At 53.3% G+C, this 23,343-nt stretch overlaps 1 protein-coding gene across 1 annotated transcript in view; it reads right to left on the bottom strand.

Moving 5' to 3' along the window:
• Positions 1 to 10,777: 10,777 nt before the first annotated feature.
• The window catches only part of LOC123938161 (death associated protein), a 67,506-nt gene continuing 54,940 nt past the window's right edge, over positions 10,778 to 23,343 (bottom strand). Inside the window, exons 3-4 of the mRNA XM_045999260.1 lie at positions 14,238 to 14,280; positions 10,778 to 12,715 (exon numbers count right to left, since the gene is read on the bottom strand). Coding sequence (XP_045855216.1) covers positions 12,602 to 12,715; positions 14,238 to 14,280 — 157 coding nt within the window. The 3' untranslated portion in view covers positions 10,778 to 12,601. The remainder of the gene's footprint in view (positions 12,716 to 14,237; positions 14,281 to 23,343) is intronic.

Here is a 23,343-nt window from a genome sequence, read left to right as displayed (position 1 = left end):
CCACACTCACGGTCCAGCTCCCCCACCTTGCTGGCCACCCGTGTCACCAGCCCCTTCTCCTCACCCCAGCCCCGAAGGCCACGAATGTAGAGGCCACGTCTTTGTCGTCCACGGCCGTCTTCCAGCATCTGGGACAGGGCTTGGCTCCCGGCCGTCGTTTCGGTGGTATCTGCGGGCTGGGGGGCTGCACACGGGCTTCCCGACTTGGGACTGAGGCCCTTGAGCACGGGGAGTGGGCGTAGTCCCGCTGCGTCCTCGGGGAGACAGCACAGAGGAGCCGGGAGAGCACACACGCTGGGTCCGCTCTGCCCAACTCCCGCTGCCGAGGCTGGGCAAGTAACCTCATCTCATGCTTCGGGGCCCTGGTTTGTGAAGTGGGGCCACCTGGGTGGCTCAGTCGGTTAGGCGTCCGACTCTTGATTTTGGCTCTGGTCGTGATCTCAGGGTCGTGAGCTCTAGCCCGTGCAGAGCCTGCTTGAGATTCCCTCTCTCCTTCTCCCTCCGCCCTCCCCCTCAATCCACTCTCTCTCTCTAAAAAATAAAATAAAATAAAGTAAATAAAGTAAATAAATGGGGCTTTTTCTGGTTTGCAGGGTTTTCTTGAAGATCCAATTAAAGGACGCAGAAACTGTACCGAGATCTTTAACGAGGTTGACGCAGAGATGGCAGCCACTTCAAAGTTGTTTCCTCCCTTTCTCTGCCTTTCTTTTTTGTTTCTCTCCCTTTCTTTTTTGCTGTACTCCAGACTAAAACCTAAGGACAGCCACAGGGACATCTGCTTTCTAACTTTAGACCAGACTCCCAGGCGGGGAGCGCAGCTCTAACCCACACCTTCCCCCGCACCGTCTCCCACTTACACCTGCTCTCTTCCCGCTGGCTCCGAAAGCTTCTTTTTATCCCAATGCCCAAAGAGTGGTCACAGCGGGCGCCTGCACCAAATGCCCTTGGCCTCCCCCAGACAAAAGTCCCTCTATCCCACAGACGCAGGAGCAAGGAGAAAGGGGCATCACTTCCCTCTCTGTTCCTGGTCCTGGGACAGCCTCAAGGGCTGAGCTGGAGCTTCTGACTGCGGGTCTTTTGGGGTCTTGTGGCTCCCTTCCCCATCTCAGCTGCTCTCCGTACACATCTCCTGGGGTCATTCATGGGGCCTGCACTCTGTGCCCGGGAGGTGAGTAGGAGCTGGAGGGGGCCCCAAGCACACTCAGGGCAGCCACCAACTTCCTCCCTTCACCTGCCCAGGTGGAGGGAAAGAACTGACTTGCCCCTGGCTGAGGGGGCAGTGGTGGTTCTCTGGGTACCAACCGCCTCTTGGGATACTGCCGATCAGGCCGTGTTGATGAGGGCACCGGTGTTCGACAAAAGCAATGTTAAATGACAGTTGAAACTAGCTCAATCAGCTTGGCAGAAACAGCAATGTGGGAAGTACTCTGCCTTATTAGATTCAACCTGGCTTTTCTCCCAGAAAAGCATACGGGAAAGAAGATGCTTGGCTTGCTTAATTAAACGAAATGACAATATACATATTCTAGACCGTGTGGGGAAAGGTCTTTGGAGACAGACAGATGGGGGTCTAGTCCTGGCTTTGCTCCATGTTTTCCTTGTGACCCTGGCAGGGCTCGTCATTTCCTTAGAGAATGAGTGTCTGAATGAACTCTGCACACCCTGCCTGTTGCCGGTCCTGGACAGAGTGCTGGGGGGCCACTCTGAACATAGACTCTTTGTTGATTACCTTGGTCGATGGTCCTCAGGGGTTCTCCATCTCTTCTCTGCCTCCATGACCTCCAAGTGATCAGGAATGCCTCTCAAGGACCCTTGTGATTCCCAGTGGAAGGTAGGTCAGCATAATTATGGCTTGCAGTGGGGGTGAGGACAGACATGTTTTAAGTAAATGCTCAGTAAATGTGAGGAAGAGGAGCATGGCGGTGATGATGATGAAGATGCTGGCGAGGGGGTGGGAAATACATTTACTCGGATGCCTTCAGGATTCTTGGAAAACTCTGGTAAGCTTGCATGGTTGAAACAAAGCATTACTTAATAAGTGCCCATTTATCCTTTTCTTATGATGTTCCAGGTCACCTACTTGTCCTCGAAGACAATACTCATTTATCACGTTGATGCAGGTTCTCTTCCTTAGACAGCGTGGTGCTTTGTGCCCGCAATACCCTTTCAGTTTTGTTGTTGTTTCTTAGGATAACGTTTTGGGGGGCTCCTTTTAATATACTAAGAGCCTCGATGAAGAGAGTAGAATCACCTGTGAAGTTGAAAACAACATTCCTTATTTTAAGGCAGGAAAAAGCTTTAGCTACGAAGGCAAACAACAGATCTACGGAGGATTCCATCCGTTATCTTAACTGGTGGGACGGGCTGAGCGTCGTCCTAGGGCTGGGAAACATATGCGATGGGACAGTAGACGTCTCTGAGGGGGTTTCCGGTTTTGCTTGGAGGAAATCTGACTTAAAAAGACTTCAAACCCTGTTGCTTAGGTTTGTTTGTTTGTTTGACTGTAACTTTTGTTCAGAGGTCCTTTCTACCAAAAATCTCCCTTCTCAGGCCCACGGAGAGGTGACGCGCGCCAGGATGTGGGTTTCTCGCATCGGTCCCACAGGCGAGGACGGGGACTCGTCCGCGGTGCGCTCTTGTGGTGGGCACGGGAGATCTGGGGACCGCTTTCCTGGCTCAGGCCTGACACCGCCTCTGATGTTCGGCAATTCCAGGGGCCGGAATTAGCTCAAGTGCTACTCCTTTGTACGGAACGACTCCTGTAGTCACACAGGGCTTCCCCGGTGAATGATGACACCCTGACACACAGTGTTTCTAGAAGTGACTGAACCCGAAAGTTTCTAGCCAACTGCTGTACAGAGGTCGAGGCCTCATTGGCCTTGATGGGGGAGAATTCTCTGATGAAGCATGGGACTTCGGCAAACTTCTGTTCCGTCTTGTGCCCTGAAATGTGGTTCCTGCATACCTTGGAGTGTGGTCTAGTTGTCTGCGCTGCTGCTCCACGTAGAGCTCATTGGACATCCTCGCCGCGGAGGGGGGGAGAGGATGCCACTTCTCCCAGTGCGTCACGCAGGTAGGAAGTGTTGCATGTCAGAAGCAGCCACCTCTTCCAAGAGGTCACAGGTGGCCTTAGTTCTTCTGTGGCCGAAAGCAGGGTTTGTGGAGGGGCTGTTGCTGGGGGGCTGGGGACTCTGCGAGGACACAGGGGTACAAGGTGCCACCAGAGTCCCTGCCTGAAGGAGATCTCTACCCACACAGCTTTCTCCTCCCCCCTCATCGTGCCCGGCTGCTCGCTGTGGCACAGAGATGCCCACTTTCCCATTTCACTCCTCACCCCTCTCCCACACGCCCTAGTTCCAGGGTTAATCAGCCTGAGATGTACACGGTCCTTTTGGCAAACAGGATGTAGTCATTGGGAAAGAGGTTTCTCGATCTTCGTAGGAGAATATGAAAGAGCTGAGTCAAAAGCCTGGGTGTCTGTCCTGTCTGTCCCAGTGAGTGTGCTGGGGAAGCCACGGAGGGGACATTCATCTCCTTGCATCGGTGACTGGGGAGGTCACTCTTAAGCTAGAGAAGCATTGCATGCTGTCCCTGAAGGAAAGGCTTGCTTTCTCTAAAATTTTCCATCCCAGCCGGGAGCCCATCTGCATCCGGGCAATTTGCTGTTTGCTACTGCGGGGACTGAAGGGTGTACCCAAGCTCGAGCGACTCTAGCGGCTCGTACCGAATGTGCCCTCGTCACTGAAACACAGGTACCATTTTTTTCAAGATTCCAGGATGCAAGAAATTCATCCCTAATGATGTAGTTGCTTTGCCAGACGGCAAGGAGTTCTAGAACAGGACCATTATGGCTTCTCAGCCTTGATGTTGTTGACACTTGGTCTGGATAATTCCTTGTCGTCGGGGCTGAGCTGGGCATTGTGGGATTTGGGGTTGCACCCCTGGCTTCCACTCACCTGCTGCTACCACTGGCTCCTCACCCTTCCCCCCCAGCCCCAGCGGGGACAACTAAAAATGTCTCTGGATATTGCTGAAGGTTCTCTGGGGATGAAACTGCCCCCAGGTGAAAACCACGGTCCCAGAGATAAGGACAATTGCATCAACACTCCAAATGCATTCCATGTTCTCGACACATCTCCATTTGAAGAACGATGCAAACAGGTTTCTGGTCATTTGCATGGAAACCGAGCCCTTGTGCGACTTGTCGGACTCTTTCAGGCGACCCTCGGCAGCGTGGAATGCTGGTGCTGAAAGGTCATCCAAAGGCTCATTTGGGGCTTCTGGGGTGAAGTCCCGAATCTTCCTCACCAAACCAGTTCATTAGATCCCATCATGTTGGGTCTTTTTCAGTTGACAAATTTGATTTTTTTTTTTTTTTAAGCATAGCGTTGGATTTGTAATAATAGTTAGCGTTAAAGGGGAGGGTGAGGGAGAAATTGTTTTCTCTTGTCCTGGAGGCCCTTACATGCATTTTAGACCGTCTGTTCAGAAGGGTCGCTCAGCTGGTCGACAGAATGTTGCAAATGCTTCAGCCTGGCCAAGGTGGAAACAGGTTCGAGATGCTGTGAGGAGCCCCAGAACAGTGAGCGGCAATGAACGGTCAGGATGGTTCATTGTAGGTGTCCCCTTGGCTGGCCCACGGGGCCTAGGTACTTGGCCGAACATGATTCTGGATGTTTCTGTGAGGCTCTGGCTGAGATTTACCTTGAAGCTGGTGGACTTCGAGGGCAGCAGGCGCCCTCCGTGCTGCAGGGCCCCTCACCCAGTCACGCGAAGGTCTGAAAAGAACGAAAGACGGACCTCCCCCAGCAAGAGGGAGTTCGGCCAGCAGACAGCCTCGGGGCTTGGACTTGGGCTTGAACTGTTCTCTGGGTCTCGCACCTGCCGGCCCACCCTGCAGATTTCGTCAGCCTCCATCAACGGGGGAGCCGACTCTTTAAAATAAATCTTTATTTCTCCAGCTAGCGATCGTCTATCCATACCGATTGTCAGCCACCCTCGCCTCCTGTCAGTTCCGTTTCTCCGAGAACTCTGGCCAATGCCACGATTGAGGACATTTCAAATACTCGAGTTTTATGGTGACCCAGTACCACCCACTCAGCCCCGGTCCTCGCCAGAAGCATGTGGCTATAGATGCCTCCTGGGACGGTTACGAAATGCCAAAAAAAAAAAAAAAAAAAGTTTTGTTTTTGTTTTTGTTTTTCTGCTGCAGAGCCAGCAGGATACCAAGTCTTGGCGGAAAAAAAAATTTACTTTGGGGTTTGTAACAAGAAGCGTTTAACCAGCACAGCAGCTGTGAAGTTAGAAAAAACTGCCGAGTGGCAGAACAGCACAGGCCACCGAGGCAGGAGACAGATGTCTTAAAAATAATTCATTAATTAAAAACCTGCTGGGTCCGGCAATATCTTTCCTTACCTTCCAGGTCCTCCGTCCAGCCCTGTGCCTTCTCGGGGTGCCCCCACCCGGGAGGGGCCGTGCCCTCCACCTTACTGGTGGTCATTCCACGGTCTCCGGGGGTTCCCCCTGTTTCTGGTGGTTTTGGTGAAGCCGGGGGTACACACTGGCTCTCTGCGTCCCTCCCTAGCCTCTGGAAGCACCAGGACCAAGGATGGGGACCCATATTGTCTGGGTTTGGACATTGCTTGGGTGCCCTGGAGTCAGGCTTTGAGATCCCAGTGCCTGAGGGTGCTCGAAAGGCCCGTTGTTGGCGCCCCACTGCCTTTGCCCTGTGTTTGCTTGAATCGGGCAGAATCTCATGGTGTCTCCGGTCTCGCATCATAAATTAACAACCAACATGATGATGAAGATAAATTAAGATCGACGAAGGCTCACCACTGCAACACACACAAAGCCACCCCCTGCCCCCGGAAAGTTCAGGAAGGTTCCTTCCGGCGGTGATAAAGCGGAGGCCCAGAGGAGAAAACTAGGTGTCCGGCTCTGCAGGTTTTAACTGAAGAGTGGACCATGACCTTGGAGGGCCTGCCCTGGCTCTGGGCTCTGATGGTAGCTAACACAGCTCCATCAGGGGCTGGCCCTGGCTTGAAGAGTGGAGCTGAGGCCGTCCCCTGTGGTGGGTGGGCATGGATGCCACAGGTGTGGACCTGAGGACCAGGAGAGCTTGGTCATAGGGCCCCTGTCTTTCTGCTGGAACCAGGGAAGGAATGGCGCAGGTGGAGACTTGTTGAGTGTGGGGACCCAGTGTCCCCAGACCAGGCCAGGGTGGCGGCGGTCCTCACAGCTGATCCAGCCTGGAGAGGGGGTCTGCTTCTCGATCTACCCCAGGGCAGAGCACAGGGCTCTGGCTCCATGGGCAGCAGCTGGATGAGGGAGCAGGAAGACCACGTGTGCCTCCCTGTAACTGCCCAAGTCTCCCAACAACCCAGTAACCCTTGTAAAGGTTACCAGGGGGTTTCTTGGTGAAATCAGTCGAGGAGCTGAGCTTTGTGTTGGGGCGACAGGACCCCCAGTTCACAGCATGCAGAAGCCAGGGGTGAAGGCAAGCCTTGTTGTCCTCTGGGTGACTTCTGTCCTAGGGGGCCCCTTGGGTCCCCAGGGTCCTAAGGATCTGCCCATCCCTGCTCTGCTGATCTTTACCTGGGCCCCTCTGGCCTCCTGTCCGGTCCCATGCTGTTGTTCTAGGACACAGCCTGGACCGGCATCAATCCGGCCTTCCCTGTCTGCACTCTTCAGTCCCCGCTGCCCCACATCGCCGCATCCTACCCCTGCCGCCGCCCATGTTGGGAGCTCTGTTCTTTTGAAACTGGTACCAACCAGGGAGTTCATATGCACGATTGTTTCCATCCTTGCAAACCCCCTTTCTCTGCACACATAATGGCCCCGCCTGGCAGGTGGAGAACAGAGGACCAGAGATGCTAATTGAAGAACCAGCCTCGGCAGGGGCGAGGTTGGAACCAGCTGGGTAAGCCGGTCTCTCCTCCCCAGTGCCTGGCCCCCTGCCCATGCCTTGCCGCAAGGCCCCTTCACCACCTCCCCGTCACGGGGCATGTCGGGGCGAGTCTGCTCAAGACCCGGCTTCTGCTGAAGGCTCAGCTCAGTGCAGGACAGCCCAGCCCACGCCTGCCCTGCCCTCCCCTTTAAAAGGTAGCTGCTAAGTGGAGCTTTTAGTCCCTGTGGGGTCGTTAGATCAGCATTGGTCCTCATCACAGAGCTTCTTTCTCTGTGCTTTGTGCCTTCTGCTTACCCTCACCCTGTGCTTATCCAAACCGCTGGCATCCGGTCACCCCTGGGACTCCCTGTCTCCCCCAGGACTCCAGCATCCAAGTCACACTCCGTGGGCTCTCAGCGTCTGGACCGCCCCTTCCAGGCCATCCCGTCTCCTCACCTCCTCTCACTTGATCTTTGCCATCTTGCTGCCTGGCTTCCCTGAATTCCTCAGCCTGCCCAACCCTCGGGCCATCTCCTGAGCCCCATGGGTCCCCCCCACGGCATTGCCCTTCCAGGCTAGCAGGCCGTGGGGCGTCTTACTGAACTCGCACTCTGTAGACTGCCTGCCTGCAAGTCCAAGTGTCCCGAGTCTCCCTGGCCTTGCGAGCGGCTGGGTTGATACAGCGAGCCATCTCCACTCTCCAGGGATGGTCGAGAGGCTTCTAGTGGACAGTGCATGGACAGCGCTCAGCGCAGGGACAGATGGACACCTGGCCCGGCACGAACACGCAGCAGGGGTGGCGGCGACCTTCCCGGGGCGCCCCCAGTCTCCGCTAGCTCACGCTGCACCTGCGCCCCGTCCCGAGTCCCCGTGCCCGGTCCCACCGCCCATCCCTGTGCTCGAGTGTGGGGTAACCTCTTCCTTCCCCAACTCCTCCCATCAGGGCTGGCGGAAGCCCCAAGATGTGATGGAATAATCCCACTGCAGACCCTGGCCTCTCTCTGGGTGTCTCAGCCATTCTTTGAGGCTCGGCAACAGCTTCGACCCCCTTTACCGGCCCCGACGACCACCACCCCGGCTCTTCACCGCCCCGATCTGCAGCCAACAGGCTCGAGGGAGGCTGAGCACCTGCGTGTGCCGAGAGCGCGTCCGCTATCCTCCTGACCTCAGTGTGATCGTCCTGGGCCCACCTGGATTCTGTTCCATCGTCCCTGAGCGGGAGTTCCCGCTCTGGCTCACGGCCCCGTTCCTGGGCACCTCTGCCACCAGCCCTCAGGACTCCTCCTGTCCTCAGGGCTCTGCAGCGTCCCCGCCAGCTCGGTCAAGGGAGTCTCTCGTTGGCTCGTGCTGATTCTCCTTCAAACCCACTCTCCCCGAGGGCTAGGGTCTTAGCAGGCTGCTCCGCTCCGACTCCTGGGAATTCTGGCTTGTCTCTCTGCTTCCCAGAAACCCCTGCTCTCAGGTCCCCAAGGGTGATAGAATCTGTTAGAATCTCCTCATGTAGCTCCTGGTCCTCCCCAGTCTCTGGGTCCTGTCAGCAGAACTCTCCAGACCCATGCCCATGCAGCCCCTGGCTTGCTTGCTGCGTCTCTCCCCTTGGCCTGGCACCCTGGGTTCCCATCTTCAGTGTGTCCCCAAGGGCCCCACACTCTCTGCCTCCCCGAGCCCCACCATCATGTCCGCCCCCACCCCCCGCAGATGGGTGCAGGCTGCCCCCTCTGGCCCCAACACCAGTCCATGCCTTGGCCTCGGAAGAAATCTGGTTCCCATCCTCCCTTCCCCCGCACCAGCCCGAGCAGCCGCTGTCTCTAGATAGTCTGGGTTCTGGATATTTCGCAGGAACAGAATCTTACACTATGTGGTCTTTTGTGCCTGGTGTCTTTCACTGAGCGTAATGTGTTCAAGGTTCGTCTGTCTTGTGCCTGAGGTTAGAGCTTCACTCCTTTTTAGGGCCACATAATACACCCCTGGACAGATACACTACACTTAGTCGATCCATCCTTCAGCTGATGGACATTTAGCTTTTCTGTGCCTTCGGGCTGCTGGGAATGCTGCTGCCACAAATGACCGTGTGTGAGTTTTTGTGTCGACATGTGTTTTTATTGCTCTCTGTGGCTGCCCCCCATTTTACGCTCCCAATACTACGGTGTGGGGGTTCTGATTTCTCCGCATCTCTGCCAACACTTGTTATTATCTGACTTTCTGATTTTAGCCATCGTAGTGGGTGGGAAGTGATTGTGATTGGCATTTCTCTGGTGACTGAGGATACTGAGCATCTTTTCACGTGCTTATGGGCTATCTGAGATCCCCTTGGACAAACGTTTGCTGACAGCAACTTCTGCCACCGGGCACTTGGTTTCAGTCTTTCCATCTGTAAAATGGGACCATCGTTACCAATGGAAAACTCTTACAGAAAGGTGGGATCTAGAAATGTGTGACTCTGGATGAGAACAGGTAGAGCTGAGAGCTACAGTCTCACAAGCTGCAGGGACAGGGGACAGACACCTGGCTGGAGGCCCCAAGCATGCACAAATCTTTCCGACATTTCTCCCCGTCTCCTGCAAGGCTGTGACTGTTCCCGCTAATCTGCAGCCAGGAAAGCATTCTTACAGTCAGGTTTATTCAGAAAAGCGACTTACAGAACAAACAGTGAGTGAAACAGGGTGAGCAGGGAAGGAGGTGCTTGGCTTTTCAGCACGTGGTTGATGCTCTGGGTTGAATTACATTTCCCCAAATGACACGTCAGGTCCTAATCCCCACTCTCTGTGAACGTGGCCTTATTTGGAAATAGGGTCTTTGTAGATCTAATTCCTTAACGTGAGGTCATAGGGGATTAGGGTGAGCACTAGTCCAATGAGGGTGTCCTTAGATGAGGAAGGGGAGGTGGACACGGATGCACGCAAAGACAGCTGATGGATTTATCTTGCAGTCATCAGTAAACACCGAGGAATGCCAGCAGCCATCAGAAGAAGGGTGTGAGCCTCATCCAGAGCCTTCCTAAGGAGCAGAGTCCTGCTGATACTTTGATTGCAAGCCTCTAGACTCCAGAACCATGAAAGGATACATTTCCACTGGTGTAAGCTGGCCGCTTTGGGGTCCTTTATTGAGGCAACTGTGGGGGAACAATGCAGGTGACCATCATACAAATAATAAAGCTCTTTTCCACGCTGGTTGTGTGTTTGGCATTTCTGGCCACCAGCATTTATTTATGGAAACTGACTCTCCACCCAGTGATACTAAATATGACAGACCCTCGTTTAGGTCTCAGCTGAGTACCGCCAATGTACGCGCACAAACAGCGGCCCCAGAGAGGACACCAGGGACGAGGAATGGCCAGGTTTGTTGGGAGATGCTGACTCTGGCTTGTCACCCCCCATCTTGCTCTCCCCTCCACCGGTGACACCCAGGTCCTCAGTCGACCAGGGAGTCCTTGTGGGGGAAACCTCAAGGGCCCCTCCCAGTCCGAACCTACAATCTGGCTGGATCTCGAGGTCTGACAGTCGTATTCACCTTCTCCTCCCAGCCCTAGGGTTCCTGGACAGCTCTGGAAAAAAGCAAATGTGTTTTCCATCAAAAGCTGCTTGCAGCCACTCCTGGGCTTACTACTAATTCCTTCTTAAGTCTGTCCCAAAGCGCCTACCTAGCGTAGGGCCAGCTGCCAGGCACAAGTAATATGTTTTAATCAGCCGCATTAAGCTCTCCCATTTTAAGACATTTTAAAGTAGATGAAGAGACTCAAAGTGTCAGGTGTCCAGCAGTCGACTCTGTGGCTGGGCAACAATTTGTGAAAATACCCATCACACAGGCATGTTTGTGACTCTACTGAAACCATCTGGGAACCCCTGTAAAATGTGAAAGAAAAATCTCTGCAATATAAGAAAACACACGCCATAAGAAGAAATGCAAGTTTTATTACAATCATTATTATTCTCGAGGTTCACAACAGATGAACTCATTCAGGAAAATATTTTGCACCTAAGGATTTAGAGCCCAGGGACACATGTCAGAAGCAGCGAAAGGATGTGAACCATGTACCTTGGGAAACACCGCAGAGCTCCGGGTTGCAAAAACAGAAAGTAGCAAGGATGCATCTGAATTTCTGAATTTCGTAGGGGAGGGTATGGTGGTCCGCACAGGCCTGACCTAGCTCCAGGAGGTAGCTGGGGGCGGCTGCTGGCTTGCTGTGCTCCCAGGGCACACTGTTCCCCGACCCCCAGTTCGCATCTCTGCAAGCCAGGTTATACCAACATCTCCCCATTTAAGGAATCCCAGGTGTGACCGCAGGGGGCCTTGATGGTTCGACCCTGCTTCCAGAGAATCAGTGAGAAGGGAAACACTGCCTTTAGCATGTGAAGCAGCCCTGTGCTGCTCCTGGGGAAGGGCGGGAGGTGGTTCTGATGAGGTCTGCATCGTTTTTACCGGTGGGCAGACGCGGCTTTGATCAGGACGGAGGCGGGCCGGCGGGACGCACGCTGCTGACCCGCAGCAGATCGGGCTGTTGGCCAGGGGGACGTCGGAGCCCTACCTGCTCCAGAAGCATCTGCTCTGGAAGACGGCTACGATTGAGGGCAGCCCTTTCGCTTTCTAGAAAAGTAAAAGCACTCTCCAGCCGTGAGCCGGGGAGCAGTCTAGGGCAGCTCCGGGCAGGAAAGATGGGCTGAAAGCGTAGGACAATCGGACTCGCCCAGGTGGTCGCGGGCCTGGGCAGACCTGCGCTTGCGCAGAAGGATTTTGGGACAGTTGGATGGACGGGGTTTTCCTAGCTCAAACGGAACACGGGGTTTCCACCATCCCCTGGAGAGGCAGCGGACAGGTTCTCGTCTGGTCTTTCGCTGAGCAAATGCCCTTGCTTTAGTGTTCCAGAACTAGCTTTGTGTCCGAACTCAGGAGCAGCTCTAGACGGGATTCTGAAGCCCGCGGCTCTGCCTGATGGCCCCGCTGGAGGCTGTCTGCGTCAGGAGGCAGCGCCAGACTCCGGACGCACACGCCATCTCCTCCCGAGATGCTTCTTCCGGGCAGACTGCCTAGATTCCAACTTTCTAGGAGGTGGCTCTGGAGACTCAAGAGCCCTTTCAACGAGGGGCGCCTCTCTTTCGCTTCCCGGGACCGCCTGGTACCCCACCCCTGTCCCCCCTGCACTGCGCTGTGCAGTGACCCCTGTCACGGGGAGGGGAATCCAGGGGTGCTGGTGTCACTTGCACCAAAACCTTCCGTGCCCTGCCTTCCTGCAACCCGCCCCCTAATTAATGCCCCGTTCTCCCCGAGCGGTTAAGGCACAGTGTCGTGTTATTGAACAGCATGAAGCGGGCGACGTTTCCTCTGGCCTTCCTCTATCCCGTCCTCCCAGAATGTGCACCCTCTTACTTTTGGACCACGTGTAGGGCCTTCGATGACTGCTGACAGAGACGTGAATCTGAGCTCCGGAAACTTCCCTGACTCAGGTCTGGGCAAGTTCGGCTTCTGGCCCTTACAGGGAAACCACGATCCTCAAAGGCCAACCAGGGCCTCTGTGGACACAAGTCTGGGGGGGGGGGGGGTGTCAGATCCTTTGTAGTTTCAGATACAGAAATTTAAGGCAAGGGCAGGGGCACTTGGCTTGGTCTTAGATTTCCCAGGGGAGCGGTATTTTGAAGAAAATGGCGGTTTTCTCCGCCGAGGAAACACGACAGGTCGGGAAACTGAGGCGTTGCTGCTGGAGGCGCTGGGTCCCGCTGCTCACTTGCGAGGCTGCTGGATGTGCTGGGTTCTCGGGGCCGGGTGCTTGTCTATGGAGGCGTGGGGCTTCTGGTGAGCCACCTGCGCGGCTGCCGGAGGGAAGTCCTTGTCGCCCTGTCAGGAGACAGAAGGCACGCACTCACCCAGAGCGGACAGCGGGGCGAGTGACAGTGAGGCCCCCAACGCCACGTCTACCGGCTTCCCTGCAGGGTGGCTGATGGCAGGGGGGACCTGCCGGCGGGCGGCAGGCGGTCTCCTGGCACTTCAGGGGTCCGGAAGCTCTCTGGGGAGGGGAAGGGGGCACCGAGGCCCGGGCACCATCCTGAGGGGGAGAAGGCTCACGGTCTCTGCCCCCCTCGTCATGAGCTCAGGTCACCACGGGGCTCCCTCAGAACCAAGCCGGGCTTGGGTGGCCTTCCTCTTCCGGAGCTGACCCCGTGACCCTTCCAACTGGGGCAGGACAGAGCCAACTCCAGTCTTTGATTCTCATTTGCCCTCACTGCCGAGTCAGGGCACCGGGGAAGGAGACACCCGCGGTGGGGCGGAAAGCTGGAAAGTGACACCAGAGCCAACCCCCCAGTCGCAAAGGCGGCGCCGGGATCTGCCGGGAGATCTGCCTTCTAGAGCCACCAGGCGAGTGTGCTGGTGGCCGGGCCGGGCCGCCGTGAGCTGGCTGGAGCCGCCGCGTGCTGGGCTGACTCTGGACTCGGGCTGCCATGCGGTTTTCTCTCACGTAGCAGGTGCGCCACCCGTCTGTCCCCGCGGCCCTGGGTGCCGGGGCGAGCTGTTCTGAGCAACCGCAGGGTCTAACTCATCGCACGTGGAGGGCGCGATTGTACTGCAAGCCCCAGGGTGGTGGGCGGACGCACCGGGCCTCCCTCAAACACATGTTTGCTGAAGGGTCGTTAAAAAAAAATATGTCATGGGGGGTGCCTGGGTGGTGCCGTCGGCCAAGCATCTGAATCTTGGTTTTGGCAGGTCCTGATCTCAGGGTCGTGAGATCAAGTCCCATCTCTGGCTCCACACTCAGCAGGGTCAGCTTGAGTCTCTCTCCCTCTGCCTGCCCCTCCCGTTGTGCTCGCGCTCTCTAAATACATAAATAAATCATCTTAAAAAAAAAAGTTGGGTTTCACCAGAAAAAGGGGCTCCTGAAAGGTAAAGGGCACGACAAACACCCGTTAGTTTAGTCCAGGGGTCAGCGAGCATTTTCCGTGATGGGCCGGGTAGCCAGTACGGCAGGCTCTGCGGGTCACTCTCTGCCACGGCGGCAGGAGAGCAGCCACAGACGCACCCGCCCGAGCAGCCGTGGCTGGGTGCGCTAAGACCTCACCTGTGGACACTGGGATGTGAATTTCCTGTCATTTTCACGTGTCACAACCTATACTTCTTATTTTGAGTTTTTCAGCCACTTAAAGATGAAGAAACACGCTCAGCTCACAGGTCACCCAGAAACTCCAGGCTCGGGGGTGCCCGGCAGCTCTAGCTCCTGGGTGCAGGCCATGCGGTCACCGTTCCACACGGTGCTCGCGACAGACGTGACACAGCACAGGGGCCCGCGGGGCCCCGACACAGGGGGGTTTCACAAGGACAGGAGGAATCCGACCCCATGCCAAGGGTTTGACAGAATGGCTCTTACCCGGGCGATGACACCAGAGATGAACACGGTCGGCTTGGGCGGGCTGCAAGACAAGAAGGGCAAAGGTGACGTCAGGGCACAGAAGTGGAAGGAGGCAGGCGGAGCGTGGGGGAGGCAGGTTTGGGGAGTGTAAAAGACAGGGACGGAGGAGGACGGAGGAAGGGGAGCAAAGCTCCTCTTCTGAATTATTTCTTCTCCCCTGGACCAGCTGGGGTCCATCTCCTGAGGTACGTCCAGGCAGGAGCCAGAGACTAGCAGGCAGCAGGTGAATCATGTGTTTTCTTTGTGTTTGTGGTCGGGGAAGGGGTGTCATCCTCAAACAGCGGCTGTTTGAGCAGTTTTTGTTTCGTGAAATTATGGACAAGGATGCCTCCTGAAGCAGGGAAGATGTGCGGTCACACTGGGCGGAAGCTGGAGACTCCCACCAAGGGGGGATTCTCCTCCCTGCCCCTGCCACGGCTTCCGGCAGCTTCTAACAGGGGGAAAGCCCTGGGTTGGTACAAAGCTCCTGGCCCTCAGGAGACCCAGGTATTAAAAACGTAGGGTCCTTGTGAAGCTACTGTCATTTCTTAATGCCTGAAATCCTACTGAGCTACCCACAGGTCAACATTCCCCGGGAGGTGGGAGAAAGGACGAAAGTAACACATGTCCCTTGCCGAAAAGCACAAAAGTGCAAACATGTTCGAACCAGCTGTCATTGTCCCACATGGAAATAATCAGTTAATGCACGGTTCTCTGTCCAACCTATTTCTGTATAGACGGACGCACTTGTTTTCACATCAAACTTTTTCCTTCCAGTTGAGTCATACTGTTTTCTGCATTTAGGAGATGCTGAGCACACTTCCACGTTCGTGTACACTCTCCTGTGTTAGCACACGCTCTCCTCTGCACGTTTTGAAATGGCTGCGTGTGCACAGTTTAAGAACATTGGAACACCGATCCGGGGGGTACGCAGACGCACACCCCTGTGAAACGCCCCCCACCAGAGTTGAAGGGACCTGGGAGCGACAGGTGAATAATACAAGGCCAGACTGGCAGGGAGAGGGCCACAGGGGAGGCGGGGGCAGCTCCAGGAGGCAGAAGGTTGTGGTCAAGGCCAGTCTTGCTGGGCAGATGGGGGGCGGGGAATCCATCCCCGCTGCTGCCCAGCCCCCTCCCACGTGCTCTGCTGCTCTGTTCTGCTGCTGGGCATCCGGGAGGGAAACCACTTGTCTCAGCTTTGTTTTGCTCCGGGCAAACGTCCCAGGATTCACTAAGTTCACTGTTTATCTCCCCAACAGTTTCGCTAAAGTACCTGAAATTCTCCCAAGTGATTTCTGTTACTCCGGGAGATTAAGAAACTTCAAGTTTACTAAGCAGCAGAGAGATGTTCCTACATGACTGGTTTTATTTTTGCTTTTGTCGCACGGTGAACTGGGTTGGATTTTTTTTCTTCGATCACAAATACGATTTGGCTACAAGATCAATAGCGCAATAGCCGGCCAGAGATGAGTAGGTTCAGCTCGAGGGTAAGTCCCCCACGTGGTAGATTGGGAAGCCTTTGCGATCCAGACACTTCCTGCTGCGAGGGCTCCCGACCACCCACGGGCTGGGCCCCCAGGGTGTTCAAGGTCAAGGGTTTTGCATCCCAAGCTGCGGAACCGTGTTCTGGATTCTAACATTTCATGAATGTTTTAGAGAGGACTATGGAAATGGTACAAGACTTTCTTACATTTTGCATGTTCCTTTAAAAATCTAGGAAAAGCCTGAAGTAAGGAGGGCTCTGTTTTGTGGACTGATTACGTAGCATCTCCTTCCAGGCCACCTTTTTGTACCCAGACGGCATGATTGCTTGGATCGTGTCCACTGTTTCTAGTTTTGTAACCTGAGTCAATGCGTTCAAAGGCAGTAAAGGGAGCCACCCACACCCCCAAACACCCCCAGCAAGTCCCTGATGAGAAAGTCACCCACAGAGAGTGAATCTAATCAAAATAAATCACAGTCGAGTGACTCCCTGCCCAAAGGGAACCCCAAAAGGCGTCCCAGGAAGCCTGAGCCATTGTATACGTAAAACAGGCCTGCTCTCTTCCCCTCCTGGTGTCCTGTATACACGTATGTACACCTTCCTTGCTGAAAAGCAGACAGACAATGTGAAAATTGCTATACGGCTTTGTGTAGCAAGTACACAAACGCACATTTTCATGGAGAACTGGACTGTAGGAATACAGCGGCCCAACCGGCAAAGGGGGAGCGCACCCGGGACAGGCAGCGTCCGGCTCTGGAGGAATGAGGTGGCCGACAGCAGGCAGGGTGAGCAGAGGCCAGCCTGCCGCGGGTCCCTGTGTCCCGAGCCCCTCGGGCCCCCGGCGCCCTTCCTGCCGCTCCACGGTGTACCCGGCCCCCGCCGGTCGGCAGCCCCTGCCCCCGCTTCCAGAGTCTGGTTCTCAGGGGGTTGCTGGCAGCACCTGCTCCCCTCGCATGCATGGGGGAAGGTTCCCAGACCCCAGGAGCCCCATCAGGTCCCATGCTTCCAGCCCGTGGCCTCCCCCTCCTCACAGGTGACCCTTCAAAGCCTGGCTATGTCCGTCCAGGGGCATCTCCCACATTAAACATGAATGTGGGCTCCAGGCCTCGCTTTCAGAAGGTCTTGGGAAATGTGTGCAAACGGTCATGATTAGAGGCCATTAGCGACCCGGGTCCAGCCCCAGCTTCACAGAATGCACGTACAGGGGGACGGCCACTAGAATCCAACTCCCAGAGCCTCCCCCCGACATGAGCCTCTCAAGGACACCTCACCACCGACCGCTGGGACGGCCACGGAGACTCTGGGGACTGAAGGAGACGCTAAGGTAAGAATGCTCCCGCCCAGCCCGGCTCATTCCCCGAGGGATGTCCGGGGACTCTGGGTGCAGCACTTAAGGCCCCCCCCGGGGACAGGGCTGCAAGAGGGCCCTCTCCTCACTGACCCCGTCTTCCTGAGGAACCTACGTTTTGACACACAAGCCTTAAGCTTTCGGGTTTTCACGGCTGCTGGATCCTGCACGTAATGGGAAAGTGCGTCGGTGAAAAGCAAGTCGGGCTCGGAGTCCAGACGTATGCTCTGACACCCGCTGGGGCGGCGGGTGGCGGAAAGCTGGGTGCCGGGCTCTGAACCGGTGTTTCACGGCACGAGTATTCTGTCCAAAGGGGCTCCTTAGGTTTGAGATGGTGGTGGCGGGAGGTTTCTGACACACTCTCCCGGAATCCATGAACCACTTCTTGGTTAGCGGTGAGAAGAGGGACACATGGCAAAGCTCCGGGGGCAAACCCGGCACATAGACGCATGGGGTGCGTGTATCCCACGGTCCCTCAGAAAAGGAATACAGACGTGGGAAATGATACAAATGACAGAAGTAAGTACGAAAACATCGTATTAGCATAAATATTAAAAAATAAGTAAATACTAAATAGGGATTAAAAGCCCAAATAACCTCTTATCAAATTTTTGTTTTTGATGTTGTATTAAAAAATACATAGTGCTTTATCGGTGCCCACCCACACCACATGTTCACGGATGGGCACACAGCTGGGCCCCTCACGTGCAGTTCTAGGATCGTGGGACCCCTGGGGCGTCGAGGGACCTGTGCAGGGATGGGGGTGCGGCCCAGGGAGCCACCGAGGCCACACCAGCCCCATTTCTTGGCCATGGCAGGCCCCATCCCTGCTACCAGGTATGGTGTTTGTGACTCCATACACAAAGTAGCCCTTTGTGCACTGCAGAGAGCTGATTCTGGACCCAGGAGCAGAGGCAGTAAGCGGGCTTCAGGTCAGAGCAGACTTCAGGACCCAACCGAAACAATGTGTATGCTGTCCAGCTAAGCTGGGGGATGGAAGCAATGGTAAAGATCTCAGAGACTTGACCCACATCCCTGTTCTCCATGACTCCAGCTATAGGTGCAGGAAAAAAAAAAAAAAAAAAAAAAAGGCGCTGAAAGGAGTAAGGATAAAGCCCTATAGATCCAACACATTTTGGGGGGAGGTTCTTGCTTTAAGATTGCACATTCTAATTTTAAAAAAACATTCAGATCAAGTGGGATTTATTCCTGGGCTCCCAGGGTGGTTTAATATTCACAAATCAATCAACGTGATACACCACATTAATACAGGCAAGGATAAAAACCATATGATCTTCCCAAGAGATGCAGAAAAAGCAACTGACAAATTATAGCATCCATTTTGGATAAAAACGCTCAACAACATAGGGATAGAGAGAACATACCTAAACATCATAAGGGTCATACATGAAAGACTCACAGTTGACAACATCCTCAATGGGGAAAAACTGAGAGCCTGTCCCTCAAGATCAGGAACAAGACAGGGAAGTCCATGCTCACCAATACTATGTAACGTAGTACTGGAAGTCCTAGCATCAGCAATGAGTCAACAGAAAGAAATAAAAGGAATCCAAATCAGCAAGGAAGAAGTCAAACTTTCATTATTTCCAGATGACATGATATTCTACATAGAAATATAGAATGAAAGACTAAAATTGCTGTAACACATACAGGAATTTAGCAAAGTTGCAAGATTTAAAATCAACGTACAGAAACCTGTTGCATTTCTACACACCAATAATGGAGCAGCAGAAAAAGAAATCAAGAATCAATCCCACTTACAACTGTACTGAAAGTAAGATACCTAGGAGTAAACCTAACCAAAGGAGTAAAAGATCTGTACTCCGAAAACTATAGAACATTTATGAAAAAAATTGGAGAGGACACAAAGAAATGGGAAAACATTCCATGCTCATGGATTGGAAGAATAAACAGTGTTAAAACGTCTATATTACCCAAAGCAATCTACACATTTAAAGCAATCCCTACCAAAATACCATCAGCATTTTTCACAGAGCTAGAACAAACAATCCTAAAATTTGTATGGAACCACGAAAGACCCCAAATAGCTAAAGCATTCTGAAAAAGAAAAGTTGGAGACATCACAATTCTGGATTTTAAGCTCTATTACAAAGCTGTAGTCATCAAGACAGTATGGTACTGTCTCAAAAACAGACACATAGACCAGTGGAACACAGTAGAAAACCCAGAAATTGACCCACAAATATAGAAAACCCAGAAATTGACCCACAAATCTTTGACAAAGCAGGAAAGAATACCCAATGGAAAAAAGACAGTCACTTCAACAAATGGAGCTGGAAAAATGGATGGCCACATGAAGAAACAAGCTGGACCACTTCCTTACACCACACATAAAAATAAATTCAAAATGGAGGAATGACCTAAATGTGAGACAAGAAACCATCAAAATCCTAGAGGAGAACACAGGCAGCAACCTCTTTGACCTTAGCCACAGCAGCTTCTTTCTAGACATGTCAACGGGGACAAGGGAAACAAAGGCAAAAAGGAGCCACGGGGACTTCATCAAGATAAAAAGCTTCTGCGCAGCACAGGAAACAGTCGGCAAAACTAAAAGGCAGTTTGTGGAATGGGAGAAGATATTTGCAAATGACTTATCCGATAAAGGGTTAGTATCCAAAATCTATAAAGAACTTAACAAAGTCAACACCCAAAACTCAAATAATCGAGTTAAGAAATGGGCAGAAGACATGAATAGTCATTTTACCAAAGAAGACCTCCAGATGACTAACAGACACATGAAAAGATACCGAACATGACTCATCATCAGGGAAATGCAAATCAAAACCACAATGAGATACCATCTCACACCTCTCAGAATGGCTAATATTAACCACACAGGAAACAAAAGATGTTGGCAGGGTGTGGAGAAAGGGGAACCTGTTTACACGGTTGGTGGGAATGCAAGCTGGTGCAGCCACTCTGGAGAATAGCATGCAGGTTCCTCAAAAAGTTAAAAATAGAGCTACCCTACGATTCAGTAATTGCATGAGTAGGTATTTACCCAAAGGACACAAAAATACAAATTTGAAGGGGGTACACGCATCCTGATGCGCTGTTTGTAGCAATATTATCAGCAACAGCCAAACTATGGAAAGAGCCCAAGTGTCCATTGAATGATGAATGGACAAAGAAGATATGGTGTCTTTCTCTCTCTCTCTATATATATAATGGAATATTACTCATCCATAAAAAAGAATGAAATCTTGCCATTTGCAGTGACATGGCTGGAGCCAGAGCGAATTATGTTAAGTGAAATAAGTCAGAGAAAGACAAATACCACATGATTTCACTCATATGTGGAATTTAGGAAACAAAACAGATGAACATAGAGGAAAGGGGAAGAAAGAAGAAAGCAAACCGTAAAAGACTCTTTTTTTAAAAAACATTTTATTTATTTATTTGACACAGAGAGAGAGAGAGATCACAAGTAGTCAGAGAGGCAGGCAGAGAGAGAAGAGGAAGCAGGCTCCCCGCTGAGCAGAGAGCCCGATGCGGGGCTCGATCCCAGGACCCTGAGATCATGACCTGAGCCGAAGGCAGAGGCTTTAACCCACTGAGCCACCCAGGCGCCTCATAAAAGACTCGTAATGGTAGGGAACAAACGGAGGGTTGCTGGAGGGGAGGGCGGTGGGGGACGGGCTAGATGGGTGATGGGCGTTCAGGAAGGTGCTTGTGATGAGCCCTGGCTGTTATACGGAAGTGCCGAACCACTGAATTCTACCTCCGAAACCAATGTAACTCTATATGTTAACTAGAATTTAAATAAAAATTTGGAGAAAAAGTATTAAAAAAACAGAAAGCATTCAAGAACTGTGTGGCACGTGCAAGCTCTTAGCTGGCCCGGAGAGGAGAACCGGCGTCTGCCAGCTCCTCCCGTCAGCTGCGAGTACACGGTGCTCCTGACACCGCGGTACCTTCTCCCCGCCTTGCCACGTCTGCTTTAAAACCCTAGCGAGCTCAGCAACTCATTCAAAAAATTCTTGACCATTTCAGCCGTTTTTATTTATTTATTTTTTAAAGATTTTTATCTATTTATTTTAGAGAGAGAGAGCAAGCAAGCATGTGCGGGGAGGGGGAGAGGGAGGGGAAGAGAGAGACTCTCAAGCAGACTCTGAACTGAGCACGGAGCCCAACGTGGGGCTCGATCTCATGACTCTGAGATCGGGCTTTGAGCTGAAACTGAGAGTCGGTGGCCTGACTGCACCACCCAGGCACTCTACCACTTTAGCCAGTTTTAATTGCTCGGTTGTACACCTGATGGGCACTAAGTACACGCACCATGTTATCCAGCGATCACCGTCGTCCGTTTGCAGAGCTTCTCAGCAACCTTAGGAGAAACAATTACACAGCGACCCCAGTGCCTCCAAGACACCCTCCCCAGCCTCTCCCGAAGCCCCTCCCTGACCCATCCCCCAGTCCTCTCCTCAGCCGCTGGCAACTGCCGTTTTACCTTCTGTCCTAAGAACTGAACTACGTGGGCACCTCAGACCTCAGATGAATTAAACATAAGGTTCACCCAGGCTGTAGCGTACGTTAGAATTCCCTTCTTTTGGGGTGCCTGGGTGGCTCAGTCGGTTAAGCGTCTGCCTTCGGCTCAGGTCATGGTCCCAGGATCCTGGGATGGAGCCCCACTTCGGGCTCCTTTCTCAGCGGGGAGCCTGCTTCTCCCTCTGCCTGCCTCTCTGCCTACTTGTGCTCTCTCTCTGACAAATAAATAAATTTAAATAAATTTAAATTTAAAAAACTTTGCCAAAAAAAAAAAAAGAATCCCCTTCTTTCTTAGGTGGAATTATGTGCCATTATACGGGTAGGTCACATTCTTTTTATCCACCTGTCGCTGACGGACACTTGGGTTCTTTCGACCTTTTGGCCGCTGTGACTAAGGACGCGGTGGACACTGACATCACAGGACCTGTTTGCGTCCCTGCTGTCAAGTCTCTCGTGTATTCACTCACAAGTGGACCCCTGGGTCCTGTGGTCGGTAATCCCACATTCAAGTTTGAGGAACCGCCGAATGGTTTTCCACGGAAGCTCCCCCATTTGCGATTCCCATCGGCAAAGTGCAGGGTCCTGCTTCTGCACATCACCCATTCTTATCATAGTCCGGGGCTTTTTGATGGCAGGCATCTTCATGTGTGAAATGTGGTATATTGTCATTGTTCAGACTTAGCAACTAAAGTTTAAGAATAAGCCTCCTTGGGGTGCCTGGGTGGCTCAGTCAGTGAAGTGTCTGCCTTCGGCTCAGGTCATGGTCCTAGGGTCCTGGGATGGAGCCCCGCATCCGGATGGATCCCTGCTCAGTGGGGGTCTGCTTCCCCCTCTCTCTCCCCCTCCCCACTGCTCCTGTACTTATGAACTCTCTCTCTCCCTCTCAAATAAATAAGTAAATAAAATTTGGGGGGGGGGGAAGAGCTTCCTTGCAGCAGGGAATAAAACGTATCAGTGTGCACTGATCATCGGCCACGGTCTTTAGGACACCACGTTCCTCCCCTGCCCCCCACGTGCTCTCCCCTCTGAAACGGAAAAGCCTATATCATCGGCTGCAAGGACATCAAGGGAGCCGCCAGTGACAAGGTGACGGAAGGCTGACCTCTTGTTTCAGAGACATGGATGTGCATGGAGCTCTGGTCCAGCCCAGGCTGCGTGGGATGTGGGGTTTCATCAGGCTTGGCCGAAGCGCCCCTTGCTCTGTGCCCTTTTCCACCTGCCGTGCACAGGCTCTCACGCTGGGAACCGTCCGTTACGTTTGTGGGGCAGAAACCCTGCCCGAACGCCTCGAGCTCCGGCAGCGGGGACAGAAACTCCGAGAACCCCGGCGATGAGTCTGCTTACCAAGCTGTGTTTGCAGAAACACGGATTTTCGACTGCATTAGGGTTCCGCACAAAGCATAACCTACACTTCCAAGGTTCTATAAACTGTGATCGCGGCTTTGAGGAGTTAATTATTCCGATGGAAATCGCTCCGACAGATGTTGTGTTTTAGATGCAACACTCCTTCCTCTCCGGAAACAGAGACGGGGAAAAACACCGGCCCTGCCCTCCCCACGTCCTCAGGCTTTTCCAGTTTCTAAAACCCGCGCTTCTCTAAACTGCAAGGGACGGCAGCGGCAGTGAGATGGAACCGAGGGGGTGAGCGCCCCAGCAACGGCTCCTTCACATGCCCGCAGCCCCGCCCCTGTCGCACCTGCCCCAGGCAGCTGCCGAGTGTCTGA

This window comes from Meles meles, chromosome 3, assembly GCF_922984935.1.
Source record: "Meles meles chromosome 3, mMelMel3.1 paternal haplotype, whole genome shotgun sequence".
Lineage (NCBI taxonomy): Eukaryota > Metazoa > Chordata > Mammalia > Carnivora > Mustelidae > Meles > Meles meles.
The sequence above is the reverse complement of the archived record's forward strand: the minus strand, read 5'-3'. Positions and strand labels throughout refer to the sequence as shown.